This window comes from Lagopus leucura, unplaced genomic scaffold (genome assembly GCF_019238085.1).
Source record: "Lagopus leucura isolate 7727_CA_CO unplaced genomic scaffold, USGS_WTPT01 Super-Scaffold_73, whole genome shotgun sequence".
Lineage (NCBI taxonomy): Eukaryota > Metazoa > Chordata > Aves > Galliformes > Phasianidae > Lagopus > Lagopus leucura.
In genome coordinates this window covers 81,305,086-81,332,946 of record NW_024962252.1, presented here as the reverse complement: position 1 = coordinate 81,332,946, position 27,861 = coordinate 81,305,086, and the positions used below count along the sequence as shown (strand labels likewise).

At 41.5% G+C, this 27,861-nt stretch overlaps 1 protein-coding gene across 6 annotated transcripts; it reads right to left on the bottom strand.

Moving 5' to 3' along the window:
• Positions 1 to 1,510: 1,510 nt before the first annotated feature.
• RCOR3 (REST corepressor 3) lies at positions 1,511 to 26,423 on the bottom strand. 6 transcript variants are annotated; one of them, XM_042877980.1, is made up of 13 exons: positions 26,338 to 26,421; positions 25,908 to 26,062; positions 25,553 to 25,609; positions 21,322 to 21,399; positions 19,576 to 19,628; positions 17,636 to 17,797; positions 17,164 to 17,288; positions 16,354 to 16,450; positions 13,065 to 13,283; positions 11,330 to 11,407; positions 10,498 to 10,555; positions 5,132 to 5,373; positions 1,511 to 4,700 (listed from the first exon to the last, which is right to left on the bottom strand). In XM_042877980.1, the coding sequence occupies exons 2-13, from the start codon at positions 26,041 to 26,043 to the stop codon at positions 4,356 to 4,358; spliced, it is 1,650 nt and encodes a 549-aa protein (XP_042733914.1). In that variant the 5' UTR covers positions 26,044 to 26,062; positions 26,338 to 26,421; the 3' UTR covers positions 1,511 to 4,355. The 6 variants fall into 6 exon arrangements, with proteins under 6 accessions (XP_042733914.1, XP_042733923.1, XP_042733942.1 ...); XM_042877989.1 differs by having other exon boundaries at positions 16,372 to 16,450; positions 26,338 to 26,420; XM_042878013.1 differs by lacking the exon at positions 5,132 to 5,373 and having other exon boundaries at positions 4,383 to 4,700; positions 26,338 to 26,423.
• Positions 26,424 to 27,861: the final 1,438 nt, after the last annotated feature.

The following is a 27,861-nucleotide window of genomic DNA, read 5'->3' as shown; positions in this document are numbered from 1 at the left end:
GAGGCGGCGGGGGTTGCGGGGCGGCCCGGGGCGGGGTAGCGCAGCTGCGGCTGGAGCTGGGGAGGCGGAACGGTGGGGAATGGCGGGAGGGGTCGGCTCCTCCCCCTCCTGCCGAAATAAAGCGTATCGCTGTTATTATCTTTAGGAGCGCCCCGGTTACTCGGGGTTCCGCCTGTCTGGGAAGTGCACGGGAGCACCGCTCGGAACAACAGGCGTCACGTTGCTGTGAGTAAACGCGTATAGCGGTGAAGGAATGGATCCTATGCAGGTGGGGTGGCGCTCCTGATCTCCCTCCTACCGACAGACGTTTCAGCTCCCCCGGAGCGCCTCTTCCAGGTACCGCAAGGTGTGCCGAGGGGCCACCGAGCAGCGGGTCGGACCTTGCTGCCACCGCGGTTCTGGAGAGCAAAGCAGCAGGGTGCACGGAGATCCTCATCTCGGAGTTACGTGGGTGTTAACCCAAAAGGAGCCTTCTGCACCAGTAGCAGCAAGGCTAAAATAGTTTTGGTGCCCGATTCTTTTGGTATACAGAACTACACGTAAGCAGATTTATTTAAAGTCTTACTTCAGTACCTATTTTAGGATGTCTGTTATTACAGTGGGGCCAGTTGCTTGTAAGTAGCATGGATACTGCTCTCTACAGTGTCCTTCTCCTCTTCCCACCAGAGTATAGACTCTTTCTCCCTTATTCACCAGTAGCTCAGCTAGAATTTAAGTTGTGTTAGGCTGTAATTGGACATTAAGAGGTATTAAGGACTATATTTTTCTTCTGTACTTCACATAGAACTCCCTGTTCTCAGAGCAGATCTCTGCCATGCCCATGCCAGCTTCCAGTGCACCCCGAGAAAGGAAAACAGGTTTTTCTGCTTTAACCCTGGAGAGAGCTGGAAGCCCATCACGTGTATTACAATGCTCCAGTTCTATTTAGCACATTTTACAGTGCCCCATTTTTGCAGCGTAGCTGTGACAGCTGATTATTCCATTTCCTTTTCGTTTGGAAACACAAATTGATCTACATCCTCTCAAGAAGTTCTTCTTGGACCTGGCTTTGCTCTGTGACACCATTCCTGCCAAACAACAGTTCTCACTTCAGCCCATTCTCTTCCTTTATCAGCAAGAGGCTTGGCCCTTTTCTAGTACCTTCATCCTCTTCTCTTTGTAATCCCGTGCGATTCCTACTCAGGCTCCCCTCTAGGTAAGCTACAGCCTCGTGGTTGCTGGGGGCTGTGAACTTTCCAGAAGAAGAATAAAGACAAAAACCAAAACTTAAGAACACAAGTCACGGTAATTCCTTTCACTCATCGTCAACTGTGTAAGAAATTAAACTGCTGTACGATGATGTGCAATGTTTAGTGATTGATTTTATTAATGCAGGAATACCTGCTTCACTCCATACCCATTCTGATTTAAAGTGCAACAATTAGATCTGATATTTTTGTACATCCATACTTTGCAAGCGCTGTTCCTCAGACGACGTAGTTCAAATTATGCCTTGCAGTTGTAGAACCTGTCAGTTTTAGTACCGTTTTGCTTTATTAACTAAAATAAACTGTACAAAAAGCTGTAGAGTTACATTAGCTTTGAACAATGTCGGATACACGTTCTCAGCCGAACTTTAGTGTGCAAACATTTTACATTTTTTAAAGTGACAAAATTAAGCCAACCTTGAAGTCAGAGTTCATTACTACATTACAAAAACAGGAGACGAGATATGGCAAAAGAAATTCCCCACCAAAATCAACACCATTGTATAATTTTATTTCTAATTCTTAAAAAAATAGAAATGAATTTAGAAGAGAATCACAGTATAAGGGCCCTAACATATTAGACTATTACCAGGTACATAAAAATAGAAGACACAGATTTCTTTGAAACTTTAATCCTTTGATTAAGCAGCAAGCATATCACTCTCCAGGCAAACACTGCTTAAAACAAACCCTACCCCCAAAAACAGGACGTGCAAACTGTATGCACATACTCTGCAAAGCACACAATAAAGACATTTTGCTATGTACATACTTATTTAGTACTACAAACGCTAGGAAATCCCTACTGTGTGCTACAGTGTTTGTAAAGGAAGAAATACTACCCATCTCTGCCCCTCCCACCCCCTTCAAATACAGCACCTTTGCCCAGTTATAGAATATTTAAACAAGATTAAACTGAATTACAATGTACTGAACAGTTTAATAGCAGTTGGTGGCGGCCAACTCTACTGCAACACCCAACATTCTGCATACTGAAGTCTATTGACAAGACAAGACAAAAATTAGCAAAGGTACAATACACACACCTGGGAGACTCAATGCTTAACAAAAAAGAAAAGTGAGAAGTACTGGAGATGTACCCTATCACTGCTAACAACTGAGATACTTATGGATGTGGAAATGGATTTCCTATCAGTTTTAAAAACCCGTCTGGGGAGCAGCCAGATCCGTACATGGCTGTTGAGGGACATTAAGGACTTCCAGAACAAACGATTCAGCGATCACACGTTCCTCAGCACTTTGTTACAGTGCTGCTTTTCTCGGGAGAGAGGTCATCTGATGCTCACATAGTGGCTAAGAACCTACTCTGATGCAGAAGAAAATTCCTAAGAAGGACCCCTTGTATGAGACACCAGTGCACTGCTGAAAGCTGTACTGAAAGAAAATTGAGTTTGATCTGAAAATATTTGTGAACTTAACCATAAAGGTGAACGCTTTAATTGCAATTCAGGTCACAAATATAAATCCCTAATACTAGATTTACAAAGGTAATAGGATCTGGTGCTGTAAGAACTTTCCTTTGCATAAATGAAAAGTCTTAGCCAACTGCTAACTGGTGGTCAAACCACCACATTATCTGCAGAAAGAACGAGGGAGAGCACATTCCATTTTCAAATGTAGTTTCATCTGAGTCATGGGCAAATCAAGCTAGTAACACAATGGGTTTAAAAGGATTTTAAACACCAGGTATAAACAAATAATTTTCTAGAGCAGCATGGCAGTTAGCAATGCAATGTTTTTCAATAGCTTGACTCAGATCATAGTTTCAAATGCTGGTACTGAAAATTGAAGCCTGGTTTACTTGGAAGAGAGAGGCGTTTGCTTTGAAAACAAACCACCAAAAGAACTACTGCTGGGCATGAATCAGAGTTTTAGATAAGAAAAATGTAGTAGTAAATACCATGGAAAATAAACCCCAATCTTTTATTCTCCTAAAATGGGGAAGCCATAATTGATACCCAAATGCAGGTTTTGCTAGTGAATAAAACAAAACAAACCATGATAGCCGTAAACCCAGCCCACAGATCTGCCAGCAATAGCAGAAATCAGACATTTAACACCGGGCAGGCAGGCAGCAGAGAGCCCTATTGCTACATTACTCTCCTACCACCCTCAGCCTCTGTACATCCATCATACATCCTAGGCAAGATATCAGTGGTCTCACGAATACCAACGGTGAGCAAGATGTTCTCAGAGGACTGAAATTCTGCTGTACTTAGATTAGAAGGGTCAGCAGAAGAACTGATTAAACGGATGGTTCTTGCTAAGCAGTTCCTCTGCTGTCATCCCCCTGGGTGCTGGCAGTTGCTGCCTCTCCCCAACCCAGCCTACAAGGGAGAGTGCAGCGGGAAACTGGACTCCTGTTTCCAGACAGCTTCTATGACTAGAACACACGTGATGTTTAGTATGTTTGGTACAATAGCTCACTGAGTTTTCATAACACACTGGAAGAGGACTATTTAATAAGAAAGTACCTTTTTTAAACAAGAAAAAACATTCTGGGAAAAAACATTAAGAGAAGAATCATCTACCTTTTACAATTGCAAGAAATGCTTCTACAGATATCTAAGCAGGGCCAAAAATTCTGAACCTAAGGCCTTTAGGTTTATTCTTTTTTTCTCCACTAAAAAGTAAAAAATAAAATAAAAATTACACAGAGAAAACCACTACATTTAAGTCTCCTACAATATTACTTATTCCTAGATTTGCCAGCCTACTTTCTTGTAGTTAGATGCTCGACTACAAAGAACCATAATAAAATAAATAGAGTAAAAAAATCAGTTAAATGAAATCCTGGTGTGTTGAAAATTGACTCATGTATGAATTTAGCTTCCTTCGACAGTTATTCACATAGAGGAGGGCTGTGTATTGTAGGCATTGTTCTTCTGTACAAGTCTTCTACAAAAAATATTTTTACACAGGTGGTCATTCACGTGGTTCCAGTACTGGTTATTACCTTGCTCCTCTGTAAGACTGGTCTGCTACCTGTGAAGGCTCGCTTTTTTTCTGCTTCTTTATTTGGAAAAGGAAAAGTACCTTGATGCAGTCTTTCAGATGTAGGAGTTAGCATAATTCTGCTTTATTTCTTCAGTGCAGAGTGGACTGGGATTCTGTCTGAATTCCAATCAGTGAGGGTGGCTGCTGGCCGCTAACGGTGGTCAACACCGGCCTTGGGTTCAGACGGGGAGGCATGGAATTAGCTGGGCGGATGAGCGGTGGGGGAGGCTGATTGAGAGTGGGCCTTGGCTGAATAAATCGTGCCTGTTGTTGGAGCGGCGGAGGCTGACGGTGGAGAGCAGGAGCAGCAGGAAGCGCTGGACGAAGTAACGGGGGTGGCTGATTTAAAGTGGCCATGGGAGCGGTAGGAGCTGGAGCAGATGCCTGCGCTGGAGGTGAAGGGCCTAAACACTGAGTGGTCGGAGTGCTTTGCGCCTGCACAAAGGACAAAGACAAGATCGCGTGAAGAGCCATCCCAGCCGGAACGCAGTGCCGATGGGGTTGCCACTGTCCACTACACAGGAAACAGCATTTAAAAAACAAAACCGAAAAACTGAGAAGTTACTGAAAAGAAATCGCCAACCAAAATATTACAGACGGCAGAACTAAAAATATCTATGAAGCAAGAGTCTTCTTTCTAGAACAAGAACTGTATTTTAACAATAAAACAGTAACGTGATCGTCACTATGAAAGGTGCGGTCCTGTTCCCAGCGGGTTAACGACATTGGCTGAAGTTCTATGCAAGCTTATCATCATTCTTTAGAATGTGGTTTGCCACTCCACACCAGTTAACCTTACATTACATCACTAAATAAAATGCTGTTCCTCAACCCATGCTTACTTATATCTGGTACACAAAACACACCTCATCTTCTTCATCAGTGCTCTTTCCTGATGGCACATTAGAAGTATTTTTTGTGTCCTCCCCTAAAGCAGAAGCATCACCATTAGAAGCCAGGGTTCCTTGTTCCGCTTCCCATTCCTGCAATACCTCCTCTAAGTTAAACCGACGCCTGTAGTTTACAAAGAAGTTCTTCACTTGGCCAACAGTCTTGTTGCCAATTACATCTGCAATAGCTTGAAAATCTTTACCATATTTGCGGACACCTGGAAGGCAAAGTAAATAACATAGCTGTGAAGGATCAGTCAGACACAGCTACGTGTGATGTATTTATAGAGATCCTATGGGAGCTGCAAACCAGACTCACTAATTAGGAGGATTTCTCAATTAGGAGAAGGCCTCAATTTCCATTAAGACAAAAATATTTAATTGCATAGCTATCAACACATAAATCAAGAACTTTATTAAAAGGTCATTACCCACTCTTCTTAAAAATCCTGGCTTACTCACCAAGCCTCCCAGCCTAAAACCACAGAGATCTGGCCTCTGACAAACCAAGTAAATCAGTGTGCTTGGACTAAAGGCAGAAGCCCAAACTAAATTCTAGAAAGGAGAGGGAGGGTAACTGAATATATGTGTATAGCTGTAACAGGGTACAGTACTAGAAATGCCAAGTGGCAAAAGTTGACACAGCTTTTGTAGGTTCCCTCCACACCAGCTGCCCACCACCTGTGCAGTAGCTGGTCAGCAGGAGCGCTGAGCACAGGGGCACAGTTCTGTACGTCACCATACACTGCTTATTCCTCCACTTGTGACACGCTGTACTGGGGCTAAAGAGTAATTGGCAAGCATTCACTGGACAAAGTTGTTTTAAAGCTTTCATTCACCATTCAAGCTGGGTAAACAAACCTGGGGCTTTGGACAACCACCTAGGAGAACACAAATACAAGCAGCCAGTGGTATCTGTGTCTAAGATAGCCTAGCACCAGCCTCCAGGATCAAATTCTGCAGCAAGGAGCAGTGGGACAGAAGATCTTTGCATTGTTCTTTTTACCTGTTTTTATGTCAATATCAATGTGTTATCAGCACTCAACAAGAAAACACTGCTGGTCCTTTCCAAAATCCCAACAATGCTTTTTAAAGTTCTAAAATGACATTTGCATATTATGTGGCCAAAAAACAAAAACGAAGCAAAACAAAAAAACAATTTTGTGGTTTAACACTAAAATTGGAATTAAAATCTGAAAATGTTGACTATGTTTATTTAGGGTATTAGTTTAGTTTCTCATGTTGCCTGCTTCAGGAGAAAATCCTCATCCTAGAGCACAGTTGCACAAAGTTTGTTTTTAATCACAAGTGGCCAGAGGTGTGGCACCTAAAGAAATAGAATGTTAGGTGGATGTACTCTAAGGTACAGCAAGGCTCTCCAGTCTCAATAAATAGAAGACTCGATTTTGCTCTTAGCTATGCATGAGTGAATTACAATTTGACTTCTTACGGGAAGCTCCTGATAGCTACAGTGTTTAGAGGACAGGCACTCCATCTCATCACAGAGCTGACGTTCGCTCCTGATTTCATGTGTGGCTTCAGAAAATGAAATGAAATATTCAGAAAAGTGAGAGTTGTTTCAAATCTGAGAGCTATGTATCTTTACAACTTAGACCTGTTAGAAGAGTATGACCTTCATCTTTCTCTGATGTTTTCTACTGTCTTCATTAATAGGCACTCCTGATGTGGCACTTACTCTCACAGCAATTTAAGAGACCAGTTCAGCTCACGGATAGTAACAATTAGTGCAGCTGAAGGTGATGTTACAACTGTCAAGAGCTTGGCAACATTACAGTTTTTTCTTGGGCACACAAAGGAATCCAACCACTCTGGCTGCCAGAACCTCAGAAACGAAACAAAAGAATCTAGCAGAGAACTCCTGGGGGAGCACACAGGTTTCTGGGCAAGGCAAATACAGGAGGGATTTGGCTCTGCATCAAGTATTAGTTAAACCCCTAAACAGCTGCATGAACCCACTGAGCGCTGCCTCCCGTGTTTTAATATCCTTGGATTGCCCTACCATTACCGCTGTAATTTATAGTGATCATGAAATGTCTACTGCAACTTATTTACACGCTGTAGAAATTATCCAGTGAGCAAAGTGCCCAGCAGAACAAAGCACATTTTTGTTCAGGAACTAGTTTAGACTTCTAGCAATTTCAGGGTTGTCTGTTATTAAGCTGTCTATGCCTCCCCTTTACCTGCAGAGCTGAACCTCCTAGATAATTTTAATTGCAGTTGACAGAGACAAGCCTACTTCCAAGCAGACAGTTTGAAAACAGTGCATCGTGCCTTCAACTGAGAACCCAACTATGAGAAACATCTAAAGAAAAGCAAACGTCAGTTTGCTACACACAGCACTACCCATCTTGGACTTTTCAGGGTGTTATTTAGCACTGCTATAGCACTGCCACAATGACTTTATCTATAAGGATGTAATAAAGCACTTCTACATTACATCAGAAACAGAAATTCAGTATATCTTTTATGACATTTTTTACACATAAGATGTTGGCACATCTGTAAGTGTTGATGCTAACTCATCATTCTTTTCAAATCTGAGCACATTACATGCACATCCTTATACAAATTCTGTGCCAAACAGCACCCAAATTATTTCTGAAGTATTTAATATATTATTTAGTAAGAATAATTTTATTAGGCTGCTGCAAGAGAAATTCTAAACATAACTGCATAGCCTCTCTTCACAGGCATGAATGCCTCCCCAAGAGTTCAACTGAAACAAGCCTTGATCGTGGGAATCATTCAACCTTCTCTGAACTTTCCCCAGGTAGGAGTTTGCACTTCAACTTATGCACGCTCAGCAGTGTTTCATCTTAAGATGTCTAAATCAGAGAAACTCATAAAGCTGTCTTACATTGCCTCTGCTATCCAATGCTGCGCAGCACAGCAAACCATGCCAGACACACAAAAACATCAGCTTAGGCTCAAAGCAAATTAACACAGCATCACAGTGAGGCAGAAACAGTTAACCACAACCTCTGTGTTACAACAGCCGCAGTTACAATGTAGTATCATTATGGCACTCCTAGCAACTAGCTTACTTAGGGTTGGATCTTGGTTTTCCTAACTATTTTCCACTGCAAAAATCAAGCCTGCTTTTCACTTCAAATTTTGCTCTTTTGAACAAATCTTAGTTTAAAAAGATGACTGTGCACGCACATTTCTGCAATAAATAAAGTTTGTAAGTTAACAAACTCACATGACAAACTGGCCCACTGCATTCAATGACTATTCAGACAAAGTCAAACAGTAACTTGATTAATACTGCAAAAGGTTGGCTCGAAGATCTAAAGTCTGAGTTCTTGATCCCAGTGGAAGCAGCCATGCTACTTTTAAGATTGCACACACTCAGCTCTATTCTTCTTCTTTTTTATGTCATCTCTTTGTTCGGTTACTGCCAATCTCCTGAGATTAGCCCACAGACTACAAGGATTAGTTCATGTTTAGAAAAAAAAAAAACACAGAACCAAAACTGTACTATAGCAGATAATTTTTCTGATTCCATGGTAGGAATTAGAGAACAAATTCCAGAAATGTCACCTACCTGCTTAATGCTGATCATTTTTGTAAATTTATTAAACTATGTGCCAAAATACATCAATGTCTTTGATGAACTGAATCAATTTTAAGTGTACAAACTATATGTCCCCATGCTTGGGTCCTTCAAACATTAGGCTTCTAGTTCTAGCAACTATTTTGAAGAAGGGATCAGGGGCCATGCTGTTCCTCAGCCTGGGGGATGGGATGTTAACACTTACAACAATCATATGCTGGGAGGGGATAACAGAGAAAGATGGGATAAAAATATTCATGCTAAGGTGTTCTCCTTTCCCGGCAATGAAAGACTCTATAAAGAAAACAATACATAAAGGAAGATCACGGAAATTTGGTGAAAATGGATTTCTTCCAGTAGGCTTCTCATCCTATCCTGAAGTATTAGAGCTAATTGTCTTTATAAAACATTCTGTCAAGGAGAGACTGGAAGACTAGAATGCCTCTCGAAGCAGTTGCCATCAATCCTTTCTTTTTTCTCCATGCTCCAGTTTTCTCATTTCCATTATTGGTTACATTCTGCCATAGCTGAACAAAAGCTCAATGCATTCTTATTACTTCCCAAACAGTTCCTCCTTGGTTAGAGCTCTAACAACTAAACTCCGAAAATGGAAGGTGGCATGAACCCATTTACAATGAACCTGGACTTTCCTCACTTCTGCAGCAAGCATTCTACCTATTAGACTATCACATCAAAGACAAGCACCTCCTCATGTTGCATTTGGGAAGAAAATTAAATTTTCTTAAATTTAATTAAAAATTAAATAAAATTTTTAGCAATACTGAAGGAACTTAAGACAGAAAACACTTTGGAGATGCAAATCCCAGTTTCAGAGGCACCATTCTCTTCAGCATTTCCATTCACATTTTGAAATAAGCCTAATTTCAGGTTCATTCACCTGGCCAATAACTACCAGGTACGTACAGCTGGCAACTTTATACTGATACACTGATCAAGTGGAAGGTTTTTTTGTACTAAAATTGAATCTTTCAGTTTAAAGGAGGTGAAGAATACAGGGATACATCATATATGCATGTAACCGAGCTGATCTGTATTTTTTTAGAAAAGATGATCAATAGACATGAATCAACATATAATTCAAAACAGTATCAGGCTCTCTAGATATATCCTTTGCATGATTCTTGATTAGGCAGTGCATGTTAAAGCAAGACAAGAATCAATTCTCCTTTGTATAAAGGAAACTGCAAATTAGCCACATCAATAAACTACTAGAAATTTTTGGAGTTTTCTCCTCCAATGAGACTGTTACATTAGCATCCACTCAAGACTATTATAGGCCCCCAGTGGGTAGATATCTGCTCTTTTATTCCCTTACGAACAGAGAAAAACCAACTGTTCTGTGCTGTAATTTTATTTCTGACTCTTCCTACTTCAAGGATATGGAAAGATGTCTTAGAAATGTTTGCTTCAAATGTCGTTACCCCAGCTAGTACCTCAGTCTTCCACTTTGTAGAAATTCGTGTAAGGTTTTTTAGAAGGTGATTGAAGGGAATTTTCTGTATTAATACAGCTGTTAAACCCAGCTTATCTTAAATCTTAAATAGAAAAGCTAAGTGAAAGACTAGTGATGTGATGCTTGAATGAATATGCTAAACATTCTCACTACTTTTGTTGTTTTCCCAGTAACTTCCTTGTAAGACCAGGTAAAAGTCCAGCTTTCTTTAGAAGGAAATATAAACACATGCCTGAACACCTCTTAAAATCCTTTGCATCGTATCTCAGGTCACTACTACTATTAACATACCTTGTACTGCAAGAAGCTGCTCTTCTGTGGTCCAACGGGCATTGATTTTCTGATTAGACTATTAAAATTAGAGAAATGGCACAAAGATCATTAAAATGTTTCAACAGCTGTACAATATCTGAGCATTAGAATGTATTTTAGTTGCATTACAGATTGTAACATAAGGAAAAATCTCTTGCATATAAGCCATAAATTTATAGTTTTGCTTTTGTGAAGAGGAAGTACCATTTAAGGATTTGAGCATAGGTCTAAAGCAGAAGAAAAGCTACTGCTGTATTACAGTTCCTAATTTTACCTCCTATATCAGAACTTGTGCACAAGCTAATGATCTTTATGCAGACAGAATTTGAATTTATAGTTAAAGGTATCTAAACTATTAGAACTTGGCATTGGGGGTCTTTTACATTCGCATTATGTCTCATATGCAAGGCTTTCAAATAGCCAGAAAGAAAACTTCTGTAGTAATCTATCATTCACTTCAAATGCCCAAATCTTACGTACACTGCTGTTTTCACAAGCAGCACAGAATTTACTGCTAGCAGTCTACATAAACCACTTCTAATCAGAAAAATGAGTCAATTTCATCTCCCTATTGTCATAAACAGATACTACATTTCAGTTTCTTCTGCTTATTGGCTCTGCCAGTAAACACAAAAAAAGCCTACTACTAATTCCTTATAGAAGACTGGACAGACTCACCACACCATGTTATTCAATGGATCCTGTTTAAGCTGCTGCTGAAATGCAAACGCTATGCTGCAGCAAAACATTTCTGTAGCTTCCCACTAATGTAAGTGCAAGGCCACAAGTTCTGATATTTATTCTGATTTACCTCAGGAGGTTTGAATTCTTCAATCCCGCCTTCCATTTTCTGTTTAAGTGCACTGTTTACTTGCTTAGCATTTTGAACCTTGGTCAAAAACAACAAAGTTAATCAGCTCCACAAAGAAAGTTGGTCACTTTACACATATATCTTCACTAGGATTGCCACAAGTGTACCTCCTAAGTTAGAAAGAGAAATATTACGGTTTAAGGCTTCACTACTTTTAACCATTTTTTAAAAAGTAAAAAAATAAAAAGAACAGCACAGTTCACTACAGAGAGAAAAATATTCAAGCCAGTTTTTCAAAAGAACAGGTTGTCTGCAAGAATATTAAATGAAGGACATAAAACACAAGTTTTGATAATGACACATCTGTTCTTGAAGAAGAATGCTGCATGTACGAGACACAAAATTCAGTTCCTGGATTTGTAAGAGAGATGTACTGTATAGGCAAACTTCTTCCTTCTCCAAAAAGTACTTTGAAAAAGAAGAAAAGAAAAAGTATGAGATGTTTCCAGTTAGTTGCTTATGACAGACTGCTTTTTATTGATCTGTGGTTGTGATTCCCTTTACGGATGCTTGTTGGAATTACTGAAAACATGTAAACAAAATGCCTTAGCCTATAGAAAGAAGAGAATTTCTAGATTGTACTTATACCTAGGTATTTATTAATATATCTATGAGCCATTTAAGCCTGACAGTGATGCATGTAAGGTAACATAGTAAGAATGTAGTTTTGCATACTATGTTGCACATTTATTACAAGAATCAGTGTGGACACAAAAGCAGATGGCTCAGTAGCAGATTCCAAAGGCTGCATCCCTGAGATCACTGCAAGAAAAGAAGAGAAAGAAACCTCAAGGATGTAACTCACCTACACTCAGGTTAAAGAGTGAAACCCAACTATGCTATTTAGTCCCAAAGTCCTGCTGTAATAGAAAGAAGCATATTTATCCTGCAAAAGAATACAAGGGAGCAAAAAGCCCAGGAAACCCTTTGTTTACTCCACGGTTTTGCAACATGGCAGCTCTTAGCTTCTTCGTCTACATAAGAAGGCAGAAATTCCAGGAGATAAGCCTTGAACTTGTAGCCACGTCGCTCCCAGGAAAGCAAGCATGCACATACTGTTGTGCCCTTAAAAGCTGAATAGACTGTGTTTCAGTTTTAAGTGCCAGAGATTAACTTCTTCGTGCAAAGAAGGCAGGCACTACAAGAAAAACTACAAATTTAATAAAAAGCAGAAAGCTCATCAACTCAGAGAAATAACAAGGCCCATGGTTTTTCTCCCCTTATATTTTTATGTTATGTGGGGTACCACAATTTGGAAAACAGACACGATTTTAAGCATAACAACTTCCACCACTTCACTGGTTGTATTCTCAACTGTTACTTAAATGTTTTTCCCAAAGTTAAAAAAACAAAAACAAACAAACAAAAAAACCTCCCAAACAATTACAACTTCAGTTTTCTCCTCTTCCCAAATAAATACTGTTTTTTTTTTATATCATGCTCCCCCACCCCTTTTTAAGAGGGTTGTCTTGTTTTACATTATCCACAAAAGCAGAGAAACAAAAAAGTGAAACTGAAGAACAGCTAGTGTCCAGCATTTCTGGAGGTAACTGTGGAACAAAATTAGGAAGACTCACATTAAAGATGTTTCAGACTCTTCACAGGTAATCTTATAATCTACAAAATCATTACAGGAACAAACTGAGATGAAAACAAGACCAATAACCCATGGTACCTGTCGCTTTAATGAGATTAGTTCCATATCCAGCTGTCTAAGAATTGTGTTGGCTGCATTGGGACTACAGGAAACAGCTATCACATCTTCCTGGGTCAGGTACATGCCTTTTGGTGGACGGCATTTGGAACGCTGAGAATGGTGGCGATGCTGCAAGCTCTGATACTCTCTTCTACCCAGCCCTATCTTGCTGGTCTGAACAGGCTGCTCATTATTGCCCTTTAATTTACAAGAAATACATTATTAAAGAATAACAGCATTTTATACAGAACTTTTCTTAAGAACAACGAATCACATAGCATTGCAGTGTCATACTCAGGACAAAAGAACCCCACACCTCTAATCTAACATCCTTCCCTGCACACAGTAGCCAAACTAAGTTTTGCAGATGAGGTGATGTAGCACAATAGTCATTTGCTGGATAAGTAGGCTTAGAAACATCCATTTTTCAATCAACCTTTTTTTTTCTTTTTTTTTTTCCCCCTTGAACATAGCTGAAAATTCAGAATATGGTATAGAAATCACATCTGAATATTGTTGAGAGGACAGGAATCAAGAACTTCTTATGTACACAGAAGCTAAATATATATACTACACGTCTAAACCAAGTAATCAGTGGGTGCGTGCCTTGACTTTTGGTCAGTTATGGAGGCATCAGGAGATGGTTAGGGAGAGGAATCAGAGAAAGACTATCAGGACTGGCAAGAATGAACTATGGCGCTTTTCCCTGTTGCAAGCGCTCTGAGTTGGAAAGCAATACTGCTGTTTGCTTTTTGAGGGGATTTGAGGTTGGGAACAGACGATGGATTTACTTTTATAAAATAATACTTTATAAAATTCCATGTAACTTAGCAAAGTTAAGCCTTTGTTTTTCATTTCTTTGAAATGGAAAGGGACAGTAAAGAGGAGATAAAGTCTTTCCAAGTGCTGTTTTGATATATTTGGACACCTAAGAGGACAAAGTTTCAGCTTTGCCCTTTATGGACATTGTTGCACATTAGCTAGTCTGTATGTATATGGCTCTTACAGAGCAACTGAGTAGATTACCTACAGACCTACTGGAATAGAGAAGGAAAACTGACTCTCCCTGTAAGCATTTTTTCAGTTTGGAGCAGAGCTGAATACCAGAACAGTGGTAGGATTCAGGCTTTTTGCTACCCCACGAGGCCCCCCATTGCTCCTCCCTGCTGGCATCCATGCAGGTTAAAAGTAGGTGGTCATCTGATCACAGTCAGAAGAGAAAACAAATTGCAGAAGCCATGATTGTTATCTTCTGGAGCATTAGCACAGATTAGCAAAGAGTATTTTGCTCTTCTAAGCTTGACCTTCTGGCACATCCTCTTCACAGCTAACGCAGTATCTTAATCCAGTCCACAGACTTAATAGAGGTGATCTTAAAAGCACTTAGGATATTTGCTCTCCTTCAAAGTTGATGTAGAGCCTTACATCTTTGACATTTAAAAATGTCAAGGTTAAGTTTACTTCTAGCCCATTTATACAATTTGTTTTCTAGTTCAGCATTGTTCTTTCAGTGTGACATTGCAGTTCCCTTCCGTTCAGTTTGGATTTATAGAGAGAACATTCTTTCAAGTGTTTGTCCTGCCAGGCTCGAGCATTTGGCTTGTTTTAGGTTCATCTGGTAAGATAAAGTTTCCATTGCTCTGCACTTTCAAGTAGTCTAAGGAAGTACAAGTATGTATATCCCACTAGAAGTACATGATCACAAAATTATCTAATGCAGATCCAAACAGATCATCAGAAACTGCAGACCTCTTCATCCCATTCCTAGAAATCTATGAACATACTACTTTCAGTCTGGACTGTGTGACTTTTGACTCAAACAATAACTAAGGAAATTGAATAAAAAAAGCCATTATTTACAAGCAGCTTAGGCAGTAAGCAAAACCAACAGACTGTAAGAACACTGTTACAAATGGCAGACTAAAAAGTAAAAAAATATCAGGGCTTGTGCCATTTCAAGTCCTAAACAAGACATATGGGCATGTGTATGGGAACTGCTGAGTCACGGCCTGAACCTCTGATTGATCACCTGAGGCGAGCCATGAGTCAGCCAGAGGAGCACAGCTGAAGGCAATTCACCTGTGCTGCCGGAAGGGGTGGAACCTGGCTGCACCCCTCCTAGACCTATTTAAGAGCTGGCTGCCAGTGGGGAAGGATCTCATCTGGAGATCCCTCCTTCTTGTGTTTTGTGGTGAGCCCGGCATAAAGGTAAGCCTTCCATTTATTCTCTCTTGTTATCATAGTCCGCTTCGCCTAACTCTCTTGTTTATTTTGTGATTGTAAGATCTTGATATCCATTGATTATACAGGCATGTTAAAAAACAAAGTAAAATCTCAAACTCTTTTATAGAAAGGGATCTTTGTAATTGTCCTTTATTCCTTCCTAAGGCAGTTAGAGAGGAAAAAGTGATGTTGAAGAACACTGCAAAACTCAGAATAGAATCTAGTACCACCAGTCTCTTACTTAGCATCATTCCTGTTAGAACAGAAATGAAGTTTCTTATGAAGTTTTATTAATAATCCCAGATACTATTTCCTGATCCTATGAGATATTGAAATTTTATGCCATCTGTCCTCTCTTTCTCCAGGAGCATGAATGTTCAAATTTTAGGAAAACCACAAAGGCGTTATGTTGATCAAGGAAACAACTGAACATTTATGCACTTAACTGTGCTTTTCTAGTCTATTTCATCAATAGCTTCAAGTTAGCCCAAAGAAAAACAGTAACCTCAGTACACTCTAAGCACAGCACTTATCTATAAAGCTAACAGCAAGTGCTCATTTAAGGAGGCTTTTTTTCCTGTGCACTTACTAATAAGAAGCATTTCAATAAAACCACAAATCAGTTGAAATGCAGAACCTCGTTGTGTCTTCAAAAGAATAAAAAAAGTATTCTTAAGAAAAAAAGTCATTTAATTAAAAAATGCAAACATTTAATTTCCAGTAATTCACAACCAGTAAAATTGTAAGCACACTAACAAGACAAAGTTAGGGGGAATGCTGTTTTAAGAGGTAATTATGGTAGTGATAGCATACATCCCTAATAAAACTTTAAGATCTTTCAGGAGACAGTGACATATATTTGCCATTCTTTGGTTATAATACATATGTACATGCACACATAGTTTATATTGGAAGTGATCAAAATCCTGATCAACTAAAAATCCTGTGATGTCATCAGGCAGCAAACACATAGATGTTAAATCTCTCTACTGTGAGATTTCTTCATAGTAATACAGTCACAGAAAACAAACAAACTGACATTCACCATTAAGTTATCTGTTACCTCCTTTTTGGCTTCTTTTTTGGGATCATAATCGCTATCATTTCCATCCATTGGATGAGGTTCTTCTACATCATCATCACTGAGGAGAGATGATAAGAAGCCAGTCATTTTAGCCATTTTTGAATCCCAGATATGTATCTTGCTAAGAATTATCTACTCTAAAATATCTAAGTAATCAAGATTTATGGTTATATTATGTGACACTTCAAAGTTACATGCAGTTTTCAAAATAGAGCTGTTACAAACATGTTTCCTTATTACTATTACTAGCAACTCTGAACTATAGTTTCAAAGCCACTTGTAAGACAGTGTAACTGGTACTGCTGTCAAGAAACTGGTGTCACCTTTTTGCAGTTCAACCACTTGTGTGAGTATCAACACTTACACAGTCAGCTACAAGGCCAAAAATATCCTTTCATTTGTCCAGTTAGCTTTAACAGATCAGTTTTCCAACCACTGCACCAAATTTATGAATAAACACTTGTTTAAGACTGTGGGGAGCAGAAGAGGACACTAAAACTGGGAAATTCAGGACTACTTTTTCACTAATTTAAAGTGCTTCAGAGAGGGAAAGAGAAAAAAGTAAACCTGCTAGTTTAATTCAAAAAACCAAAAAAGACAAAAAACCAAAACCAGTAATTTACACAATAGAATTTCTGACTAACGTGAATGTAAAAAGAAAGTTTTAGACATATCATGAAAAAAGAACAACCTGAAAAGACTTTTACCTTTTTCATCTCATTACCTAAAAAGACTTCAGTCTCTAATTAGCTACTTAAGAATATGACTTACCTGTCACCTTGATTATTTCTATTAGCAAGCTTTCGAGCCTGTCGATCCATCAGACTTGTCCTCGAGCGAGTTTTTTTCCAAGAATAGTAGTATTTTACAAGGCTCGCAATTGTCTTGTCTGGAAGCTAGGAGAATTCATTAACATATTAATACAATTTTTTGTTAACATTCCACGTAAGATTATAATTCTGTTCTATTTACAACCACCTTTACCTAACTATCTTAAATGCATGGATGAGACTGAAAGGAGAGATGCATTTAAAAAAAGCTGGGAGGCAGGGCAAGGAGGAACTTATTTTATCAGAGAAAAGCTACATCTTACACAATACGTGGAGAAATTATCTTAGATCTTATGTTCTAAGTTGTTCTCAAAGCATCTCTGCAGAAATCAGGACAAAATTTTAGCCCAGTGGGAGCCTTTGTTCTAATGCATCTGAACTTCTTAATGCTTCTGATCAAAATGTCACTTTACCATTTGCTGGATCCTGTGAAAGCTCTTTCCGTGGAAGCTAAATGCTTGTTCAAATAGGACTTTGTCTTCAACTGTCCATTCATCAGGGAAGGGAGTGAAGTTAGGGAGATCCGCAAGGGACTTCTCAATATTGTGTTTATGCCAAAACAACATGCCGAGAGCCTTTGAAAAGAAATAGTCCCTTTTTGGATTTAGTCCATTTTCTATAATGTTGAGAAAAGTTACATTAACACAAGAAAAAAAAAAAAGGCTAACATTTACTTTAAATAAAATTGACCATCAGAAGCCCTTCTCAAAATACATTGGCAATTTTGTTTGCTCATAGGCTACAAAATTCTCTTTGGAGATGGTGTGAAGAGTGGGCACATCTGTACTTCATTAAAGCTATGATAGTGAGATAATTTAAGGTTGGCATGGCAGCAGTACTTCTAAGGTAGCACAAAAAAGGTTGACAGACTCGAATCTGACCTGCTTTCTTTCTTTACAAGTATGTATCACCTACACAGCTCCATACAGGCCTTCAAGCCTTTATTACCAGCCCACTCAAAAAAACAAAAGAAAAGAAAAATACTTTTCTGCAGCCAGAGGATCATCCAAAATGCAAGTTTGAAAGTTCAAAGTGAGAGTAGTTTTTCTACAACTCTCCAATCCACAAATAACAGCATGGCCACTTCCATGTCACGTGCACCTAATAGGGAATGGAAATTTAAATATGTATTCTTACATAGTTTCATTTCTCATTATTCTTAAAGAATTACTGACCATTTTGACTTACTGCCTGAGAATCAATGACAGATTTGATGCCAAGTCTGGCATGGGAATTTGGCAACACAGTCCACTCAGTTTCAAACACACAGTGCAGAGATGATCCCCAGTTGTTCCATCAGCTCTCCAGGCCCCCCTAACAACCCAGATATAACAAACCTCTTCTCTTGTTAAAATGGCAACCAACAAGCACCTCTTGCAAAGATAATTCCTGTTTCCCCAAGAAATACATACTATTTCATACTATACATATTGTATTTCATACTATAAGTTGCTTTGAAATTTAGTCCTCTTGTAGACTTATTCTGAGATCCCTAAGCTCCATCTCTTGTCCAACAGAAGCCAAACCACATATAAACATTGTCAAACTGCACTATTCTAGGAATCCTAGTGTTAGCAGCATCTTAGGATAGCACTAGACTTGATGAGCATTAAATCTTCACTGTTATGAGCCTTCATCCTCCAAAACTTAAGCAAAACTTAATACAACATGTTTCAACTTGCATACCAATTTTAGGGGGGTAATAGATAATCTCAGTTTTACATAAATTGGCTAAACTATTAAGAAAATTACAACACAACCATGTGCAGGCCAGCAAAATCTTAACCTATACTTCCTAACGAGATGTTGCCTGGAGAGTATTAAAAAATATAAAAGTAATCTTGTTTGTTATCCTTAAATGTAGGATTTGATGCTGTTTCCCTTTCTCTGGGGGCAAAAAAGTAAGAAGTCTTCAAGTTTTGCTTTTTTTTTTTTTTTTTTTTAAATAAGCAAGAGACCTTACCACTTCTGGCCCTATTGCAACTAATGGTTCAAAATTCTACCACATGTGAATTGGAGAATTAAACACTGAATTTGCAAGCCACTTTCCTAAGAAATTCTTTAGCTAAATATACACACACAATTGCATGACATGCCCAGTGTATCAAGAAACATACCAAACCTTTCAAAAGTGCACATTACAAGCTGAGCATGTCATGAAAACAAAGAGCTCAATCTTTTGCAGAGAATCCAGACCACAACTGTATGCAGATCCATTTAACTGCAGTGTTTGCTGCCGTGCCTGAAGAGAAACAGCGTTAATTAATGGTAACCAAGGGGAAAAAAAGAGTTGTGTTATACTTTTATATTTTAAAAATCCTTTAAATTAGCACTCTCGCTTCACAGCACTTACCTGTTCCACATTGTATCCATGTTTTTCCTTTGCTATTGCTATATATTCATCCACTGTAACAAAGCAATGTCAAAATTATTCTTTAGTACTTAGAATTCTGCTACAAGGCCCCAAAGAATTAGCCATCTAACATGGGAAGAGAGTCTTTCCATGCTTTAATATAATACATAGGCCCAGGTCCCTCTAAACATTAAGCATATGTGTAGCTGTATTCAAGCAAATAAACTGCAATACAACATTTAATTTTTGTGAAGTCTGCACATCAGTTAATTCTCACAGAGGTTCAATTTTTGGGTTTCATTTTTCTTTTACGTCAGAGAGCAGCTGTTTAGAGAAAGGCAAAGTCTTCTTGGAACCCACTCCAAAGAACACAGACGAGTGCTTGGATACCTGGGTTAGCTTTAAATTGAAGTACCTCTGCTGTTTGTATTCCCAAATGTTAAAAATTTGTGTAGTTTATTGTAAGTAGATTCTAGATCAATAATTACACATAACCTTGATATTGATATAGTTAATGTTAACTAATTATAAAATTAATTATAACTGCAGCATCAAGCCAATTTACAATACAGAATGCAAAAGTTCAATAATTAAGTTATCAACACTGATAATATGTTTTTAAAATCATATTTATGTATATCACTGCCAGGTTTGAGCTGAATATCATCCATCATTATGCAGTTAGATCTGATGGAAGTCCTGCTAGCTTTGATCTTCAATACATACTTTATTTTTACAGAAACAAACTCTTCCCGTTCACTCATTACAGTTCACGATTAAGTGGCAACTAAATTAAGTTAAAAGGAAGGACAATTGAGAAAAGGAAACAATTATATTCTTGCTACTCAAATGAACCAGAGATATTCCTGGCATGAACTATTGCTGCAAAGAGTTAATTGTACCTTAAATGAGTGAAGTAAACATTCCCTAATCATACTTGCAGAGTATTTTATTTCTAACTGTTCTGCAGTGGTTGAAGGTATGTTCTCTCAAATGCAAAGAAGGACACAGACATCTAATTACTGACAAGATATAGTAACTGCCCTAAGGATCAGATTCTCATAACTGCATCCTCAAAAATTTATTTCCCTACATTACTTCATAGGAGTTGAGTTTAAACTGGATTAAACAAAACTGATCACATTTACCTAGGTAATTTCTGTATTTCATAGACTTGTTAAGGCTGCAAAAGACCACTAAGGTCATCTAGTCGAGCCATCAACCCATCACCCCCATGCCCTCCAGGCCATCTCCACATTTCTTGTACACTTCCAGGGATGGTGACCCCACCACTTCCCAAAGCAGCCTGCTCCAATGCCTCACATCTTTCTGAGACAATTTTTTTTCATATTTCAGGTCACTTTTTACAGGGAAAAAAAATGATCATTTTTTCCTAGTAACACAGAAGCAATAATCTCTTGAATAGGGCCTTAACAAATCTTTCCTTGAATACATCCACTGCAATTCCTTTTCCAATAAATTTAGAGCGTCAAGTTCCTCACAGTTAGATACTTTATTTCTTTATTAATAACTAAAAGGCTTCAGACACTGATCTGAAACACACAACACATCCAGTACAATTCGAAACAGAGACTTAACTACAAAATAAGGTAGGGTCCCTTTAGTTTGCTAAATAAAAGCAAAGCTTCTTACAAATCTGGAATTCTACTAAAAAGTCAACAGCAAACAGGAGTTCTAGAAATAACTAATTTAAGTATTCAAATTCCTAAGCAGAACGAGACTTACACTTGGCATCTGGAATATTATGATATGGTGACCATACGAGCATCCCTCCATTATCTTTATCAGTGTATTTTGTGGCACCTGTAAGAAAACAAGCAAGTCTTAGTGTTAATAAAAACATTCTAGAGAACAACTATTCATGGGACACTAAGTTAAAAGTCAACCACCTTGAGAAGCCCAACTCAACTAAGGTTTTGATTTCCATAGCCATGTAATTTTGATGTTCACAGCCAACCAATCTGCGCTGCTATAAACAGTAGACAGATTGAAGGCTTTTTCTCCTCTGTTTCTGCTTCTCCTCTGCCTGAACCATAGCAAGGAAAGCAGTTCAAGTGACAAATCTTTCAGGGGGACAAAGCAAGTTTTGCAATGTTGATGTGACTTTGTACAAAGTACAAAAATGTTTCAGTCTCTTTGATTTGAAAACGTGTTTAAAGGAATTGCTCAATACTGGAAAAGCATCAACTAATTAATAGTATGGGTATTCTATTTTATGGGTGTTTCACAAATGTATTCAATATTTCAACTTCTGAAGACATCACTCAACAACTGGAGCATTTACACCACTGTCAGCATGAACTTCTTGAGGAAGCACCTTGGGGAAATTCTATTCACATCTTTCCTGGAGAAGGATATTTATTTATTCCCTCAAATAAGTAATTTTTCACTCCACTTTAAGCTCTCATCCTTGATATTTAGATTCTACATGTTGTTGAGAAACAAAGCAAAGAATGAACAGTGCTTTGGAAGAGGTAACTACTTGGTGCCTCCTAATCATATGCTAAGCTTTGTTGTTTTTCGCTGTTTAGTTTGGCAGCGTTCTGAAGTTGCTATCATCTTTGCAGTCTTTAGATCCATTATGATTGTAAACTCAAAAACTCAATTAGAAACACTGAATGAACTCCTGCGTCTGCTGAAACACACACAGGTAACTGCAATAAGTTTAAGAATGTACGCAGAAGCCACAAAGCATCCATTTCAAAGCGTAACACACCAAAAAACTCCCACCCTCTCCAAGTCTAGCACAAGAGCAAATTCTATAGCATACCATTAGAAAAAGTAGGAATTTTTTAGTCATTAGGAAAGCAATATTCTCATGAGGAGTGATGCAAACATGTCACCGCTATACCACCTCTTCATCCAGTTGTTTTCTAGCAGAAAAGAATGATTGTTGCTCTGTATCCCACTGTCTAAAAGTAGAAACTAGGATGACCACTAGAGAATACATCAGTTTATCAGGCTCTCTCCTTCTGTATATCAAATGCCCAAAGTTAATGTGAGCAGACCCTCAGTTTTCCCTTAAGACAATAAAGTAATAATCCTGACAGACACCTGCAGACCTGTTTATGTCAAGGACACTGTCAGCTATTGAATACTGAAGTACTCTGGTTAACAACCTACGTCCTGAGCCCTGCCATTTATGCCTCCAGGAGGGATCCCTCCAACTCCATAAGCAAGACTAGAGTTTTTCTTTATGAAAACCACTTCTTGTCCTTTGTGTCCAAGTGTTTGAGCGAGCAGCACTCTCCCACTCCTAAATAAAGGCTGAACTGCTTCCCAAAGGCGATGTGCTTATGATGGGCAGAGGCTGGAAATAGCAGGCACCACCTTACCCACGGCGGGTAAGAAGAGCAGAAGCATATGCCAATAAGGAAGACAAAATCCATTAGCTACACCTCAGACACAAGTCTCCCCTCCCCAACCACACTGAGCTACTTTGGAGAAGGTTTCTGTACTTTGGCTGCTGCCAGTGCTGTCAAGAAACAGTGCTGGCTGGAGATGACAGTAAGCACTCCCTACGGCTTCTGTAAGGGAGCAACCACAGCACCAGACTGACAGCTGCTACACTGCAGTTTAGCATTAGCAGAAGTCAGGTGTGCTTGGAAAACACCGCTCTGTACATGACTACAAGTACTGACAATAAGATGAGTATCTGGAAACATACGTGACTTAATAATGGCACTGGGGGTGTCTGGTAATTTAACTTTGAAACCCAAGGACTGGACATCTTAAAAAATAAATAAATTGGGGACTGCGAGGACAGATGACATCGAACACAATGAAACTTCTACGTATTTCACCATGCTATTTCATTACTTCCCTTTAACAGACTCCATTTTTACATAGGAAGGTTAGAAGGAGAAAGATTAGAAGGATGTACAATGAAATGAAATCCATAAGCAACCTTAAATGCTCCAACAATCCTTCTCCACGCACCCCCCAAGAAGAGGGTAAATGGAAGAGCAGCATTTCAGCACTAAGCAAGCAGAACTCATACTAAAGCCTTTGTGAACTCTCATTGTACCACGGCCTGCCTGAGTCAGGACAGCATTGATTCTTCAGCGTGAAATAAAACTCCACAGGCAACCATATCACGGAGGCAGCCATATCACGGAGGTCACACAACAGTACAGCACCTTTCCAGCAGTGGCATTCTCCATGGCTCTTTCCCTAAGAAAGAAATTGGACAGCCCCCAGTGAGGACCCAGCACCGTGATACCCTGCTATGTAGATGGGTGGGTCAGAAAGCCGAGGCAGAACGTTTTGCCTTGGAAATATGAAGTACTACAGGGAAATCAACAGGAGGAGACCAAAACCTGGGGCGCAGGAGATGGTTCATTAACTCAGCAAATTAGGTGAGGGGATGTAGGGGCTTTATTTTATTAATGCCATTTATCACAGCAAGTAAATGGATCTCATTGCTGTTACATCTAGTGATGATTCCAAGTGCTATTCCCACATCAGCTCTGGCTGAAGGCTTGCCTCTGCGAAGGGGTGATAGGTAGAACATGGGAAGAGCACATTTCAGCTTCTCCCAGCTGCTGCGTTCAGCCACTTCTTGCCCCAAGTGACCAGCAAATAGCTGATTAACCTCTTTTTTAAACAAATTATCTTCAACATTTTCCATCCTGAGTTCACCTATAATACTGCCACAACTCTAACCATGAACGTTTTCTTCCTCAACACATTGTTGCAAAGTGTCACTCACCAATATTTACAAACTGACAAAGTGAGGCCAAAGGCTCCCCTTCGGGTTCTGCTCAGAGTTCTGTGGGCTTTGACACCACCCAGTTCTATCTGGGATGGATTCCTGCCTCACAACTACCTTGTTAAAGAAGCATTTGAAATCAGGTAACCAAACACATATCCCAGCATAATGGGCAGACTGTCAGGAGAAAGGGACTCAGAGGAACTGCAAGAGGAAAAATCATGGGAGTAAATTAGAAATAATGCCTACATGCACTTATGCAAACCCACAGGTACAATGGAAAGTTCATTTGCTACATCAAAATACAATAAAAACAAGCACACCAATAATAATGCAGGTGTATATGTGACAGGACAAGAGCTCAGCTTTGCGCCCAGCATCCCTCAGAGAGGCCGCCCCAAGAGCCAGCAGAAAGCAAGCAGGAGAGAACATGGGATCTTGCTGAGAGCTCCTCAGTTTGGTAACACAGTAAGGATGCATCCTGCTTTTACACACTGTGAAGTTTTCTGTGTAATGTAAAATTTTGCTGTTCCAAAGGAGTCACCATCCGCTCAGCCCAAGAATCGGGGTTTGTGCACTCAGAACAATGCTATACGCCTCTTCTAGAAGAGTTAACCAAAGGCAAAAGGAAGGCCGTGCATTTTTCCAGGTGGCCTGTAGGAAAAGCAAGCCCAGGCTGCACATCAGAGGTGATCATTTTTATTTATTTCCACGGAGGCGGCGTTAAAAGGAGTGGTGCGGACGGCGGGCCCCATTAACAAAGGCCCCGGGCAGGCGCCCCTCTCGGGGAAGGGCATTCCCCGCGCCCGGCCCGCATCCATCCCCCCGCCCGTGGTCTGCGGGGACCCGCGCCCAGCGCGGGGGCCGGGGCCGAGAAGTCACTGCGAGGAGCTGCGGCCCAATCCTCTTCCGGTAGGAAATCATCTGACACCCGCGGAGCCTGTTCGGAGAGCAGCGAAGTCAACGGTTCAGCCGAGCATCCCCCGGCCCCGCGGCGCCTCGAGCGGGCGGCGGGCAGGAGGTGGCCGCGCACGACGAGGCCGGGCCGCGCTCGGGGCTCACCCCGGGCAGATGCACAAAGCGGGAGGGAAATCACAAACCCGCCCGACGCCCCGCATCCCTCCCAATCCCGCACCACGCGCATCCCTGCAGACAGAAGGAGGGGGGAAAAAAAGGAAAATAAATAAAAAAAAAAGCAAGCAAGAAAAGGGGAAATAAATTATTAAAAAAAAAAAGCGATTTTACCGGGCTCAAAGTCGGGGATGCGCGCCTGGTATTCCGCGCCGACCCTCATGCCTACATCTGCAACACAGAGCGGAGGGAGGAAGGGCAGCGGTGAGCGGCCGCGCCGCTGTCCCAGCCCCGCGCCGCGCGGGGGGGCGGGAGCGCCGCCCGGGAGCCCCCGCTGCTGCCGCCGCCGCCGCCGCCGCGCGGGCGAAGCCACCTCCCCCGGCCCCCCCGCGGATGGAGCCCCGGCGGCCGGCAGGGAGGGGGCCGGGGGGGCGGGGGCTGCCTCCGGCAGAACAATGGGGGCGGCGGGCGCTCCCCGGCCCTCGCGCCCTCCCCCGGCTCGGCGGCGCGCACACGGCCCGGCTCGCACCGTGCTCGTCGCCGCCGTCGGCGCCGCCGCTCTCCTGCTCTGAGTAGGGCCCTTCGGAGGGGCTGCCGCCGCTCTTAGGACCGCCGCCGGCGGCCGCCCGGCTCCGGCCCCCCCACGGCTCCGCTCCCTTGTCCATCGCGCGGGGAGGGGGGGGGCTGCCGGGGGGGGAAAGTTAACGCGGGGCCGCCCTGTTGTGCCCCCCCACCCCCCCCCCCCCCCCCCCCCAGCACCGCGGCCCCCTCCCCCGGCGCGGCGCGGCCCCGGGGATCCCTCCGCGCCGGCCCGGCCGGATCTAGCCGAGGGGCGGGGATGCCGGCGGAGCCCCAGCGCGCGGCGGCGGCGGAAGGATTCCACTGGCGCCGATGGAACTCTGGCCGTGCGCGCCGCGGGGCTCCCCCGGCGGGCGGCAGGGGTGGGGGGCGGGGACTACTTTCTGGCGGCGCAGGGATCCCGCGAAGGAGGAGGTGTGATACGGCTGTTAGCCCAGGCCTCCGGTCGCCATTACAGCAGTGAAGCTGTGAGGGAGAGGTGGCGGCGCGGTGTGAGCTGCTGGGCGGGCGTGGGCAGCGCTGCGGGGCCGCCCTCAGCTTCGGTGCATCCAGCCGGGTCACGTCGGGCTGAGGGGAGGCGGGCAGCAGGCAGGGATGCCGTGCTGCGTCAGCTCCAGGTGGATGGCGGTGGGATGCGCTGCCTTCTGTCTTCGTACTGTGCGTTTGTTTATGTATGTATGTATGTATGTATGTATGTAAGTATGTATGTTTTCAGTGCTGTCTGAGTATACAGCATCAGCTTTGTGTCAGAACCGCTCAGGTCTTAAGGATAAACTGCTGAGAATACCTCCAGCGAGAGCCCTGCTCGCAGACGTGGCAGCAGGCACGTCGAAGCTGGGAATGTGTCAGCAGCCCTCGTTGGTTTCTGTACAAATACACGTCGCCGTGGCTGTCTGCTAAATATAACTAAAGGTATTCTTAATGGTGTGGTTATAATTTGATTTCCCGAGGTGGAACAAAAAAGAGTAAAACGACAAAGGCATAAGCTGAAGTTGCTGCTGCTGCGTGCGGCGGTCTGTTCGCACACAGCACAGGCCCCCCTGTTCGCACACAGCACAGCCTGTGTTTTGCTGTGTCACATCTCAGCCCTTCCTGCCCAGCACACCCCGGGCAGCTGCCCGAGCTCTTGCATTGTTTGTTCTTGCTAAGGAGTGTTAGCTGGAGCGGTGCTGTCATGCAGCGAGGTTAGGGAGGAATGATGGAGTGTCCGGAGCGCTTTACGCTAGGGCTGCAGCGTGGTGTAGGGCTGCCACGTCTGCAGGGAGCTGTCTGCTGATGCTTGTCTGGAAATCAGCCCAGTACGATCAGATGCTGAACCTGTGAAGAAGATCTGATTTATGGGTGTGTACAGCAGAAAAATAGTGTGAACTTCTGGGCGTATTATGGTCTTAGAACTGTTTTTGTGAGAGCTTCAGCATCAAAAAGGAGAGGAAAATAAATCGGTGACTTCTGTGTGCTTACTGTTCTTTCTGTGTCAGACTGTAGTATGGAGAAGTAGGAAGCCCCTTTGGAATTGTCAGCGTGAAAACCATAGAAGAAAGCAGAAACTCAAAGATGAGAAGAAGCCTTATTCCTCAGTGTGCTGTATCTATTCTTGGAAGAACTGTGGAGAGTGTGGAAGAACCAATTACTGCTGAGGAAAAACTGATGGCAGAAAAGACTGCCCTGTGCATTTAAGGACTGAATTTTGCTGTTCAAGACATTGTCTTATTTCTTCAAGACAGTTTCCTTGTGGTTGGTTTGTGATCTCACTCTATGTGTCTAATGTCCCTTGTCCCAGAAATTTCTGAATTGTTTGCATATTCTACCCAAAATTAACAATTCTACGGTTCTGTGATTTCTTTGTTAGAGTTGGAAGGTACCCTTGATCCTGTCCAACTGCCCCGCACTGAACAGGGACACCT

Coding starts and splice junctions, on each gene's coding strand:
- RCOR3 (XM_042877980.1), bottom strand. CDS start 26,043: ATGGACAAGGGAGCGGAGCCGTGGGGGGGCCGGAGCCGGGCGGCCGCC. Junction 10,556..11,329: donor AAGAATTCAAACCTCCTGAG/GTAAATCAGAAT, acceptor TAATTTTAATAG/TCTAATCAGAAAATCAATGC. Junction 4,701..5,131: donor GCACTGATGAAGAAGATGAG/GTGTGTTTTGTG, acceptor TCCTTTGTGCAG/GCGCAAAGCACTCCGACCAC.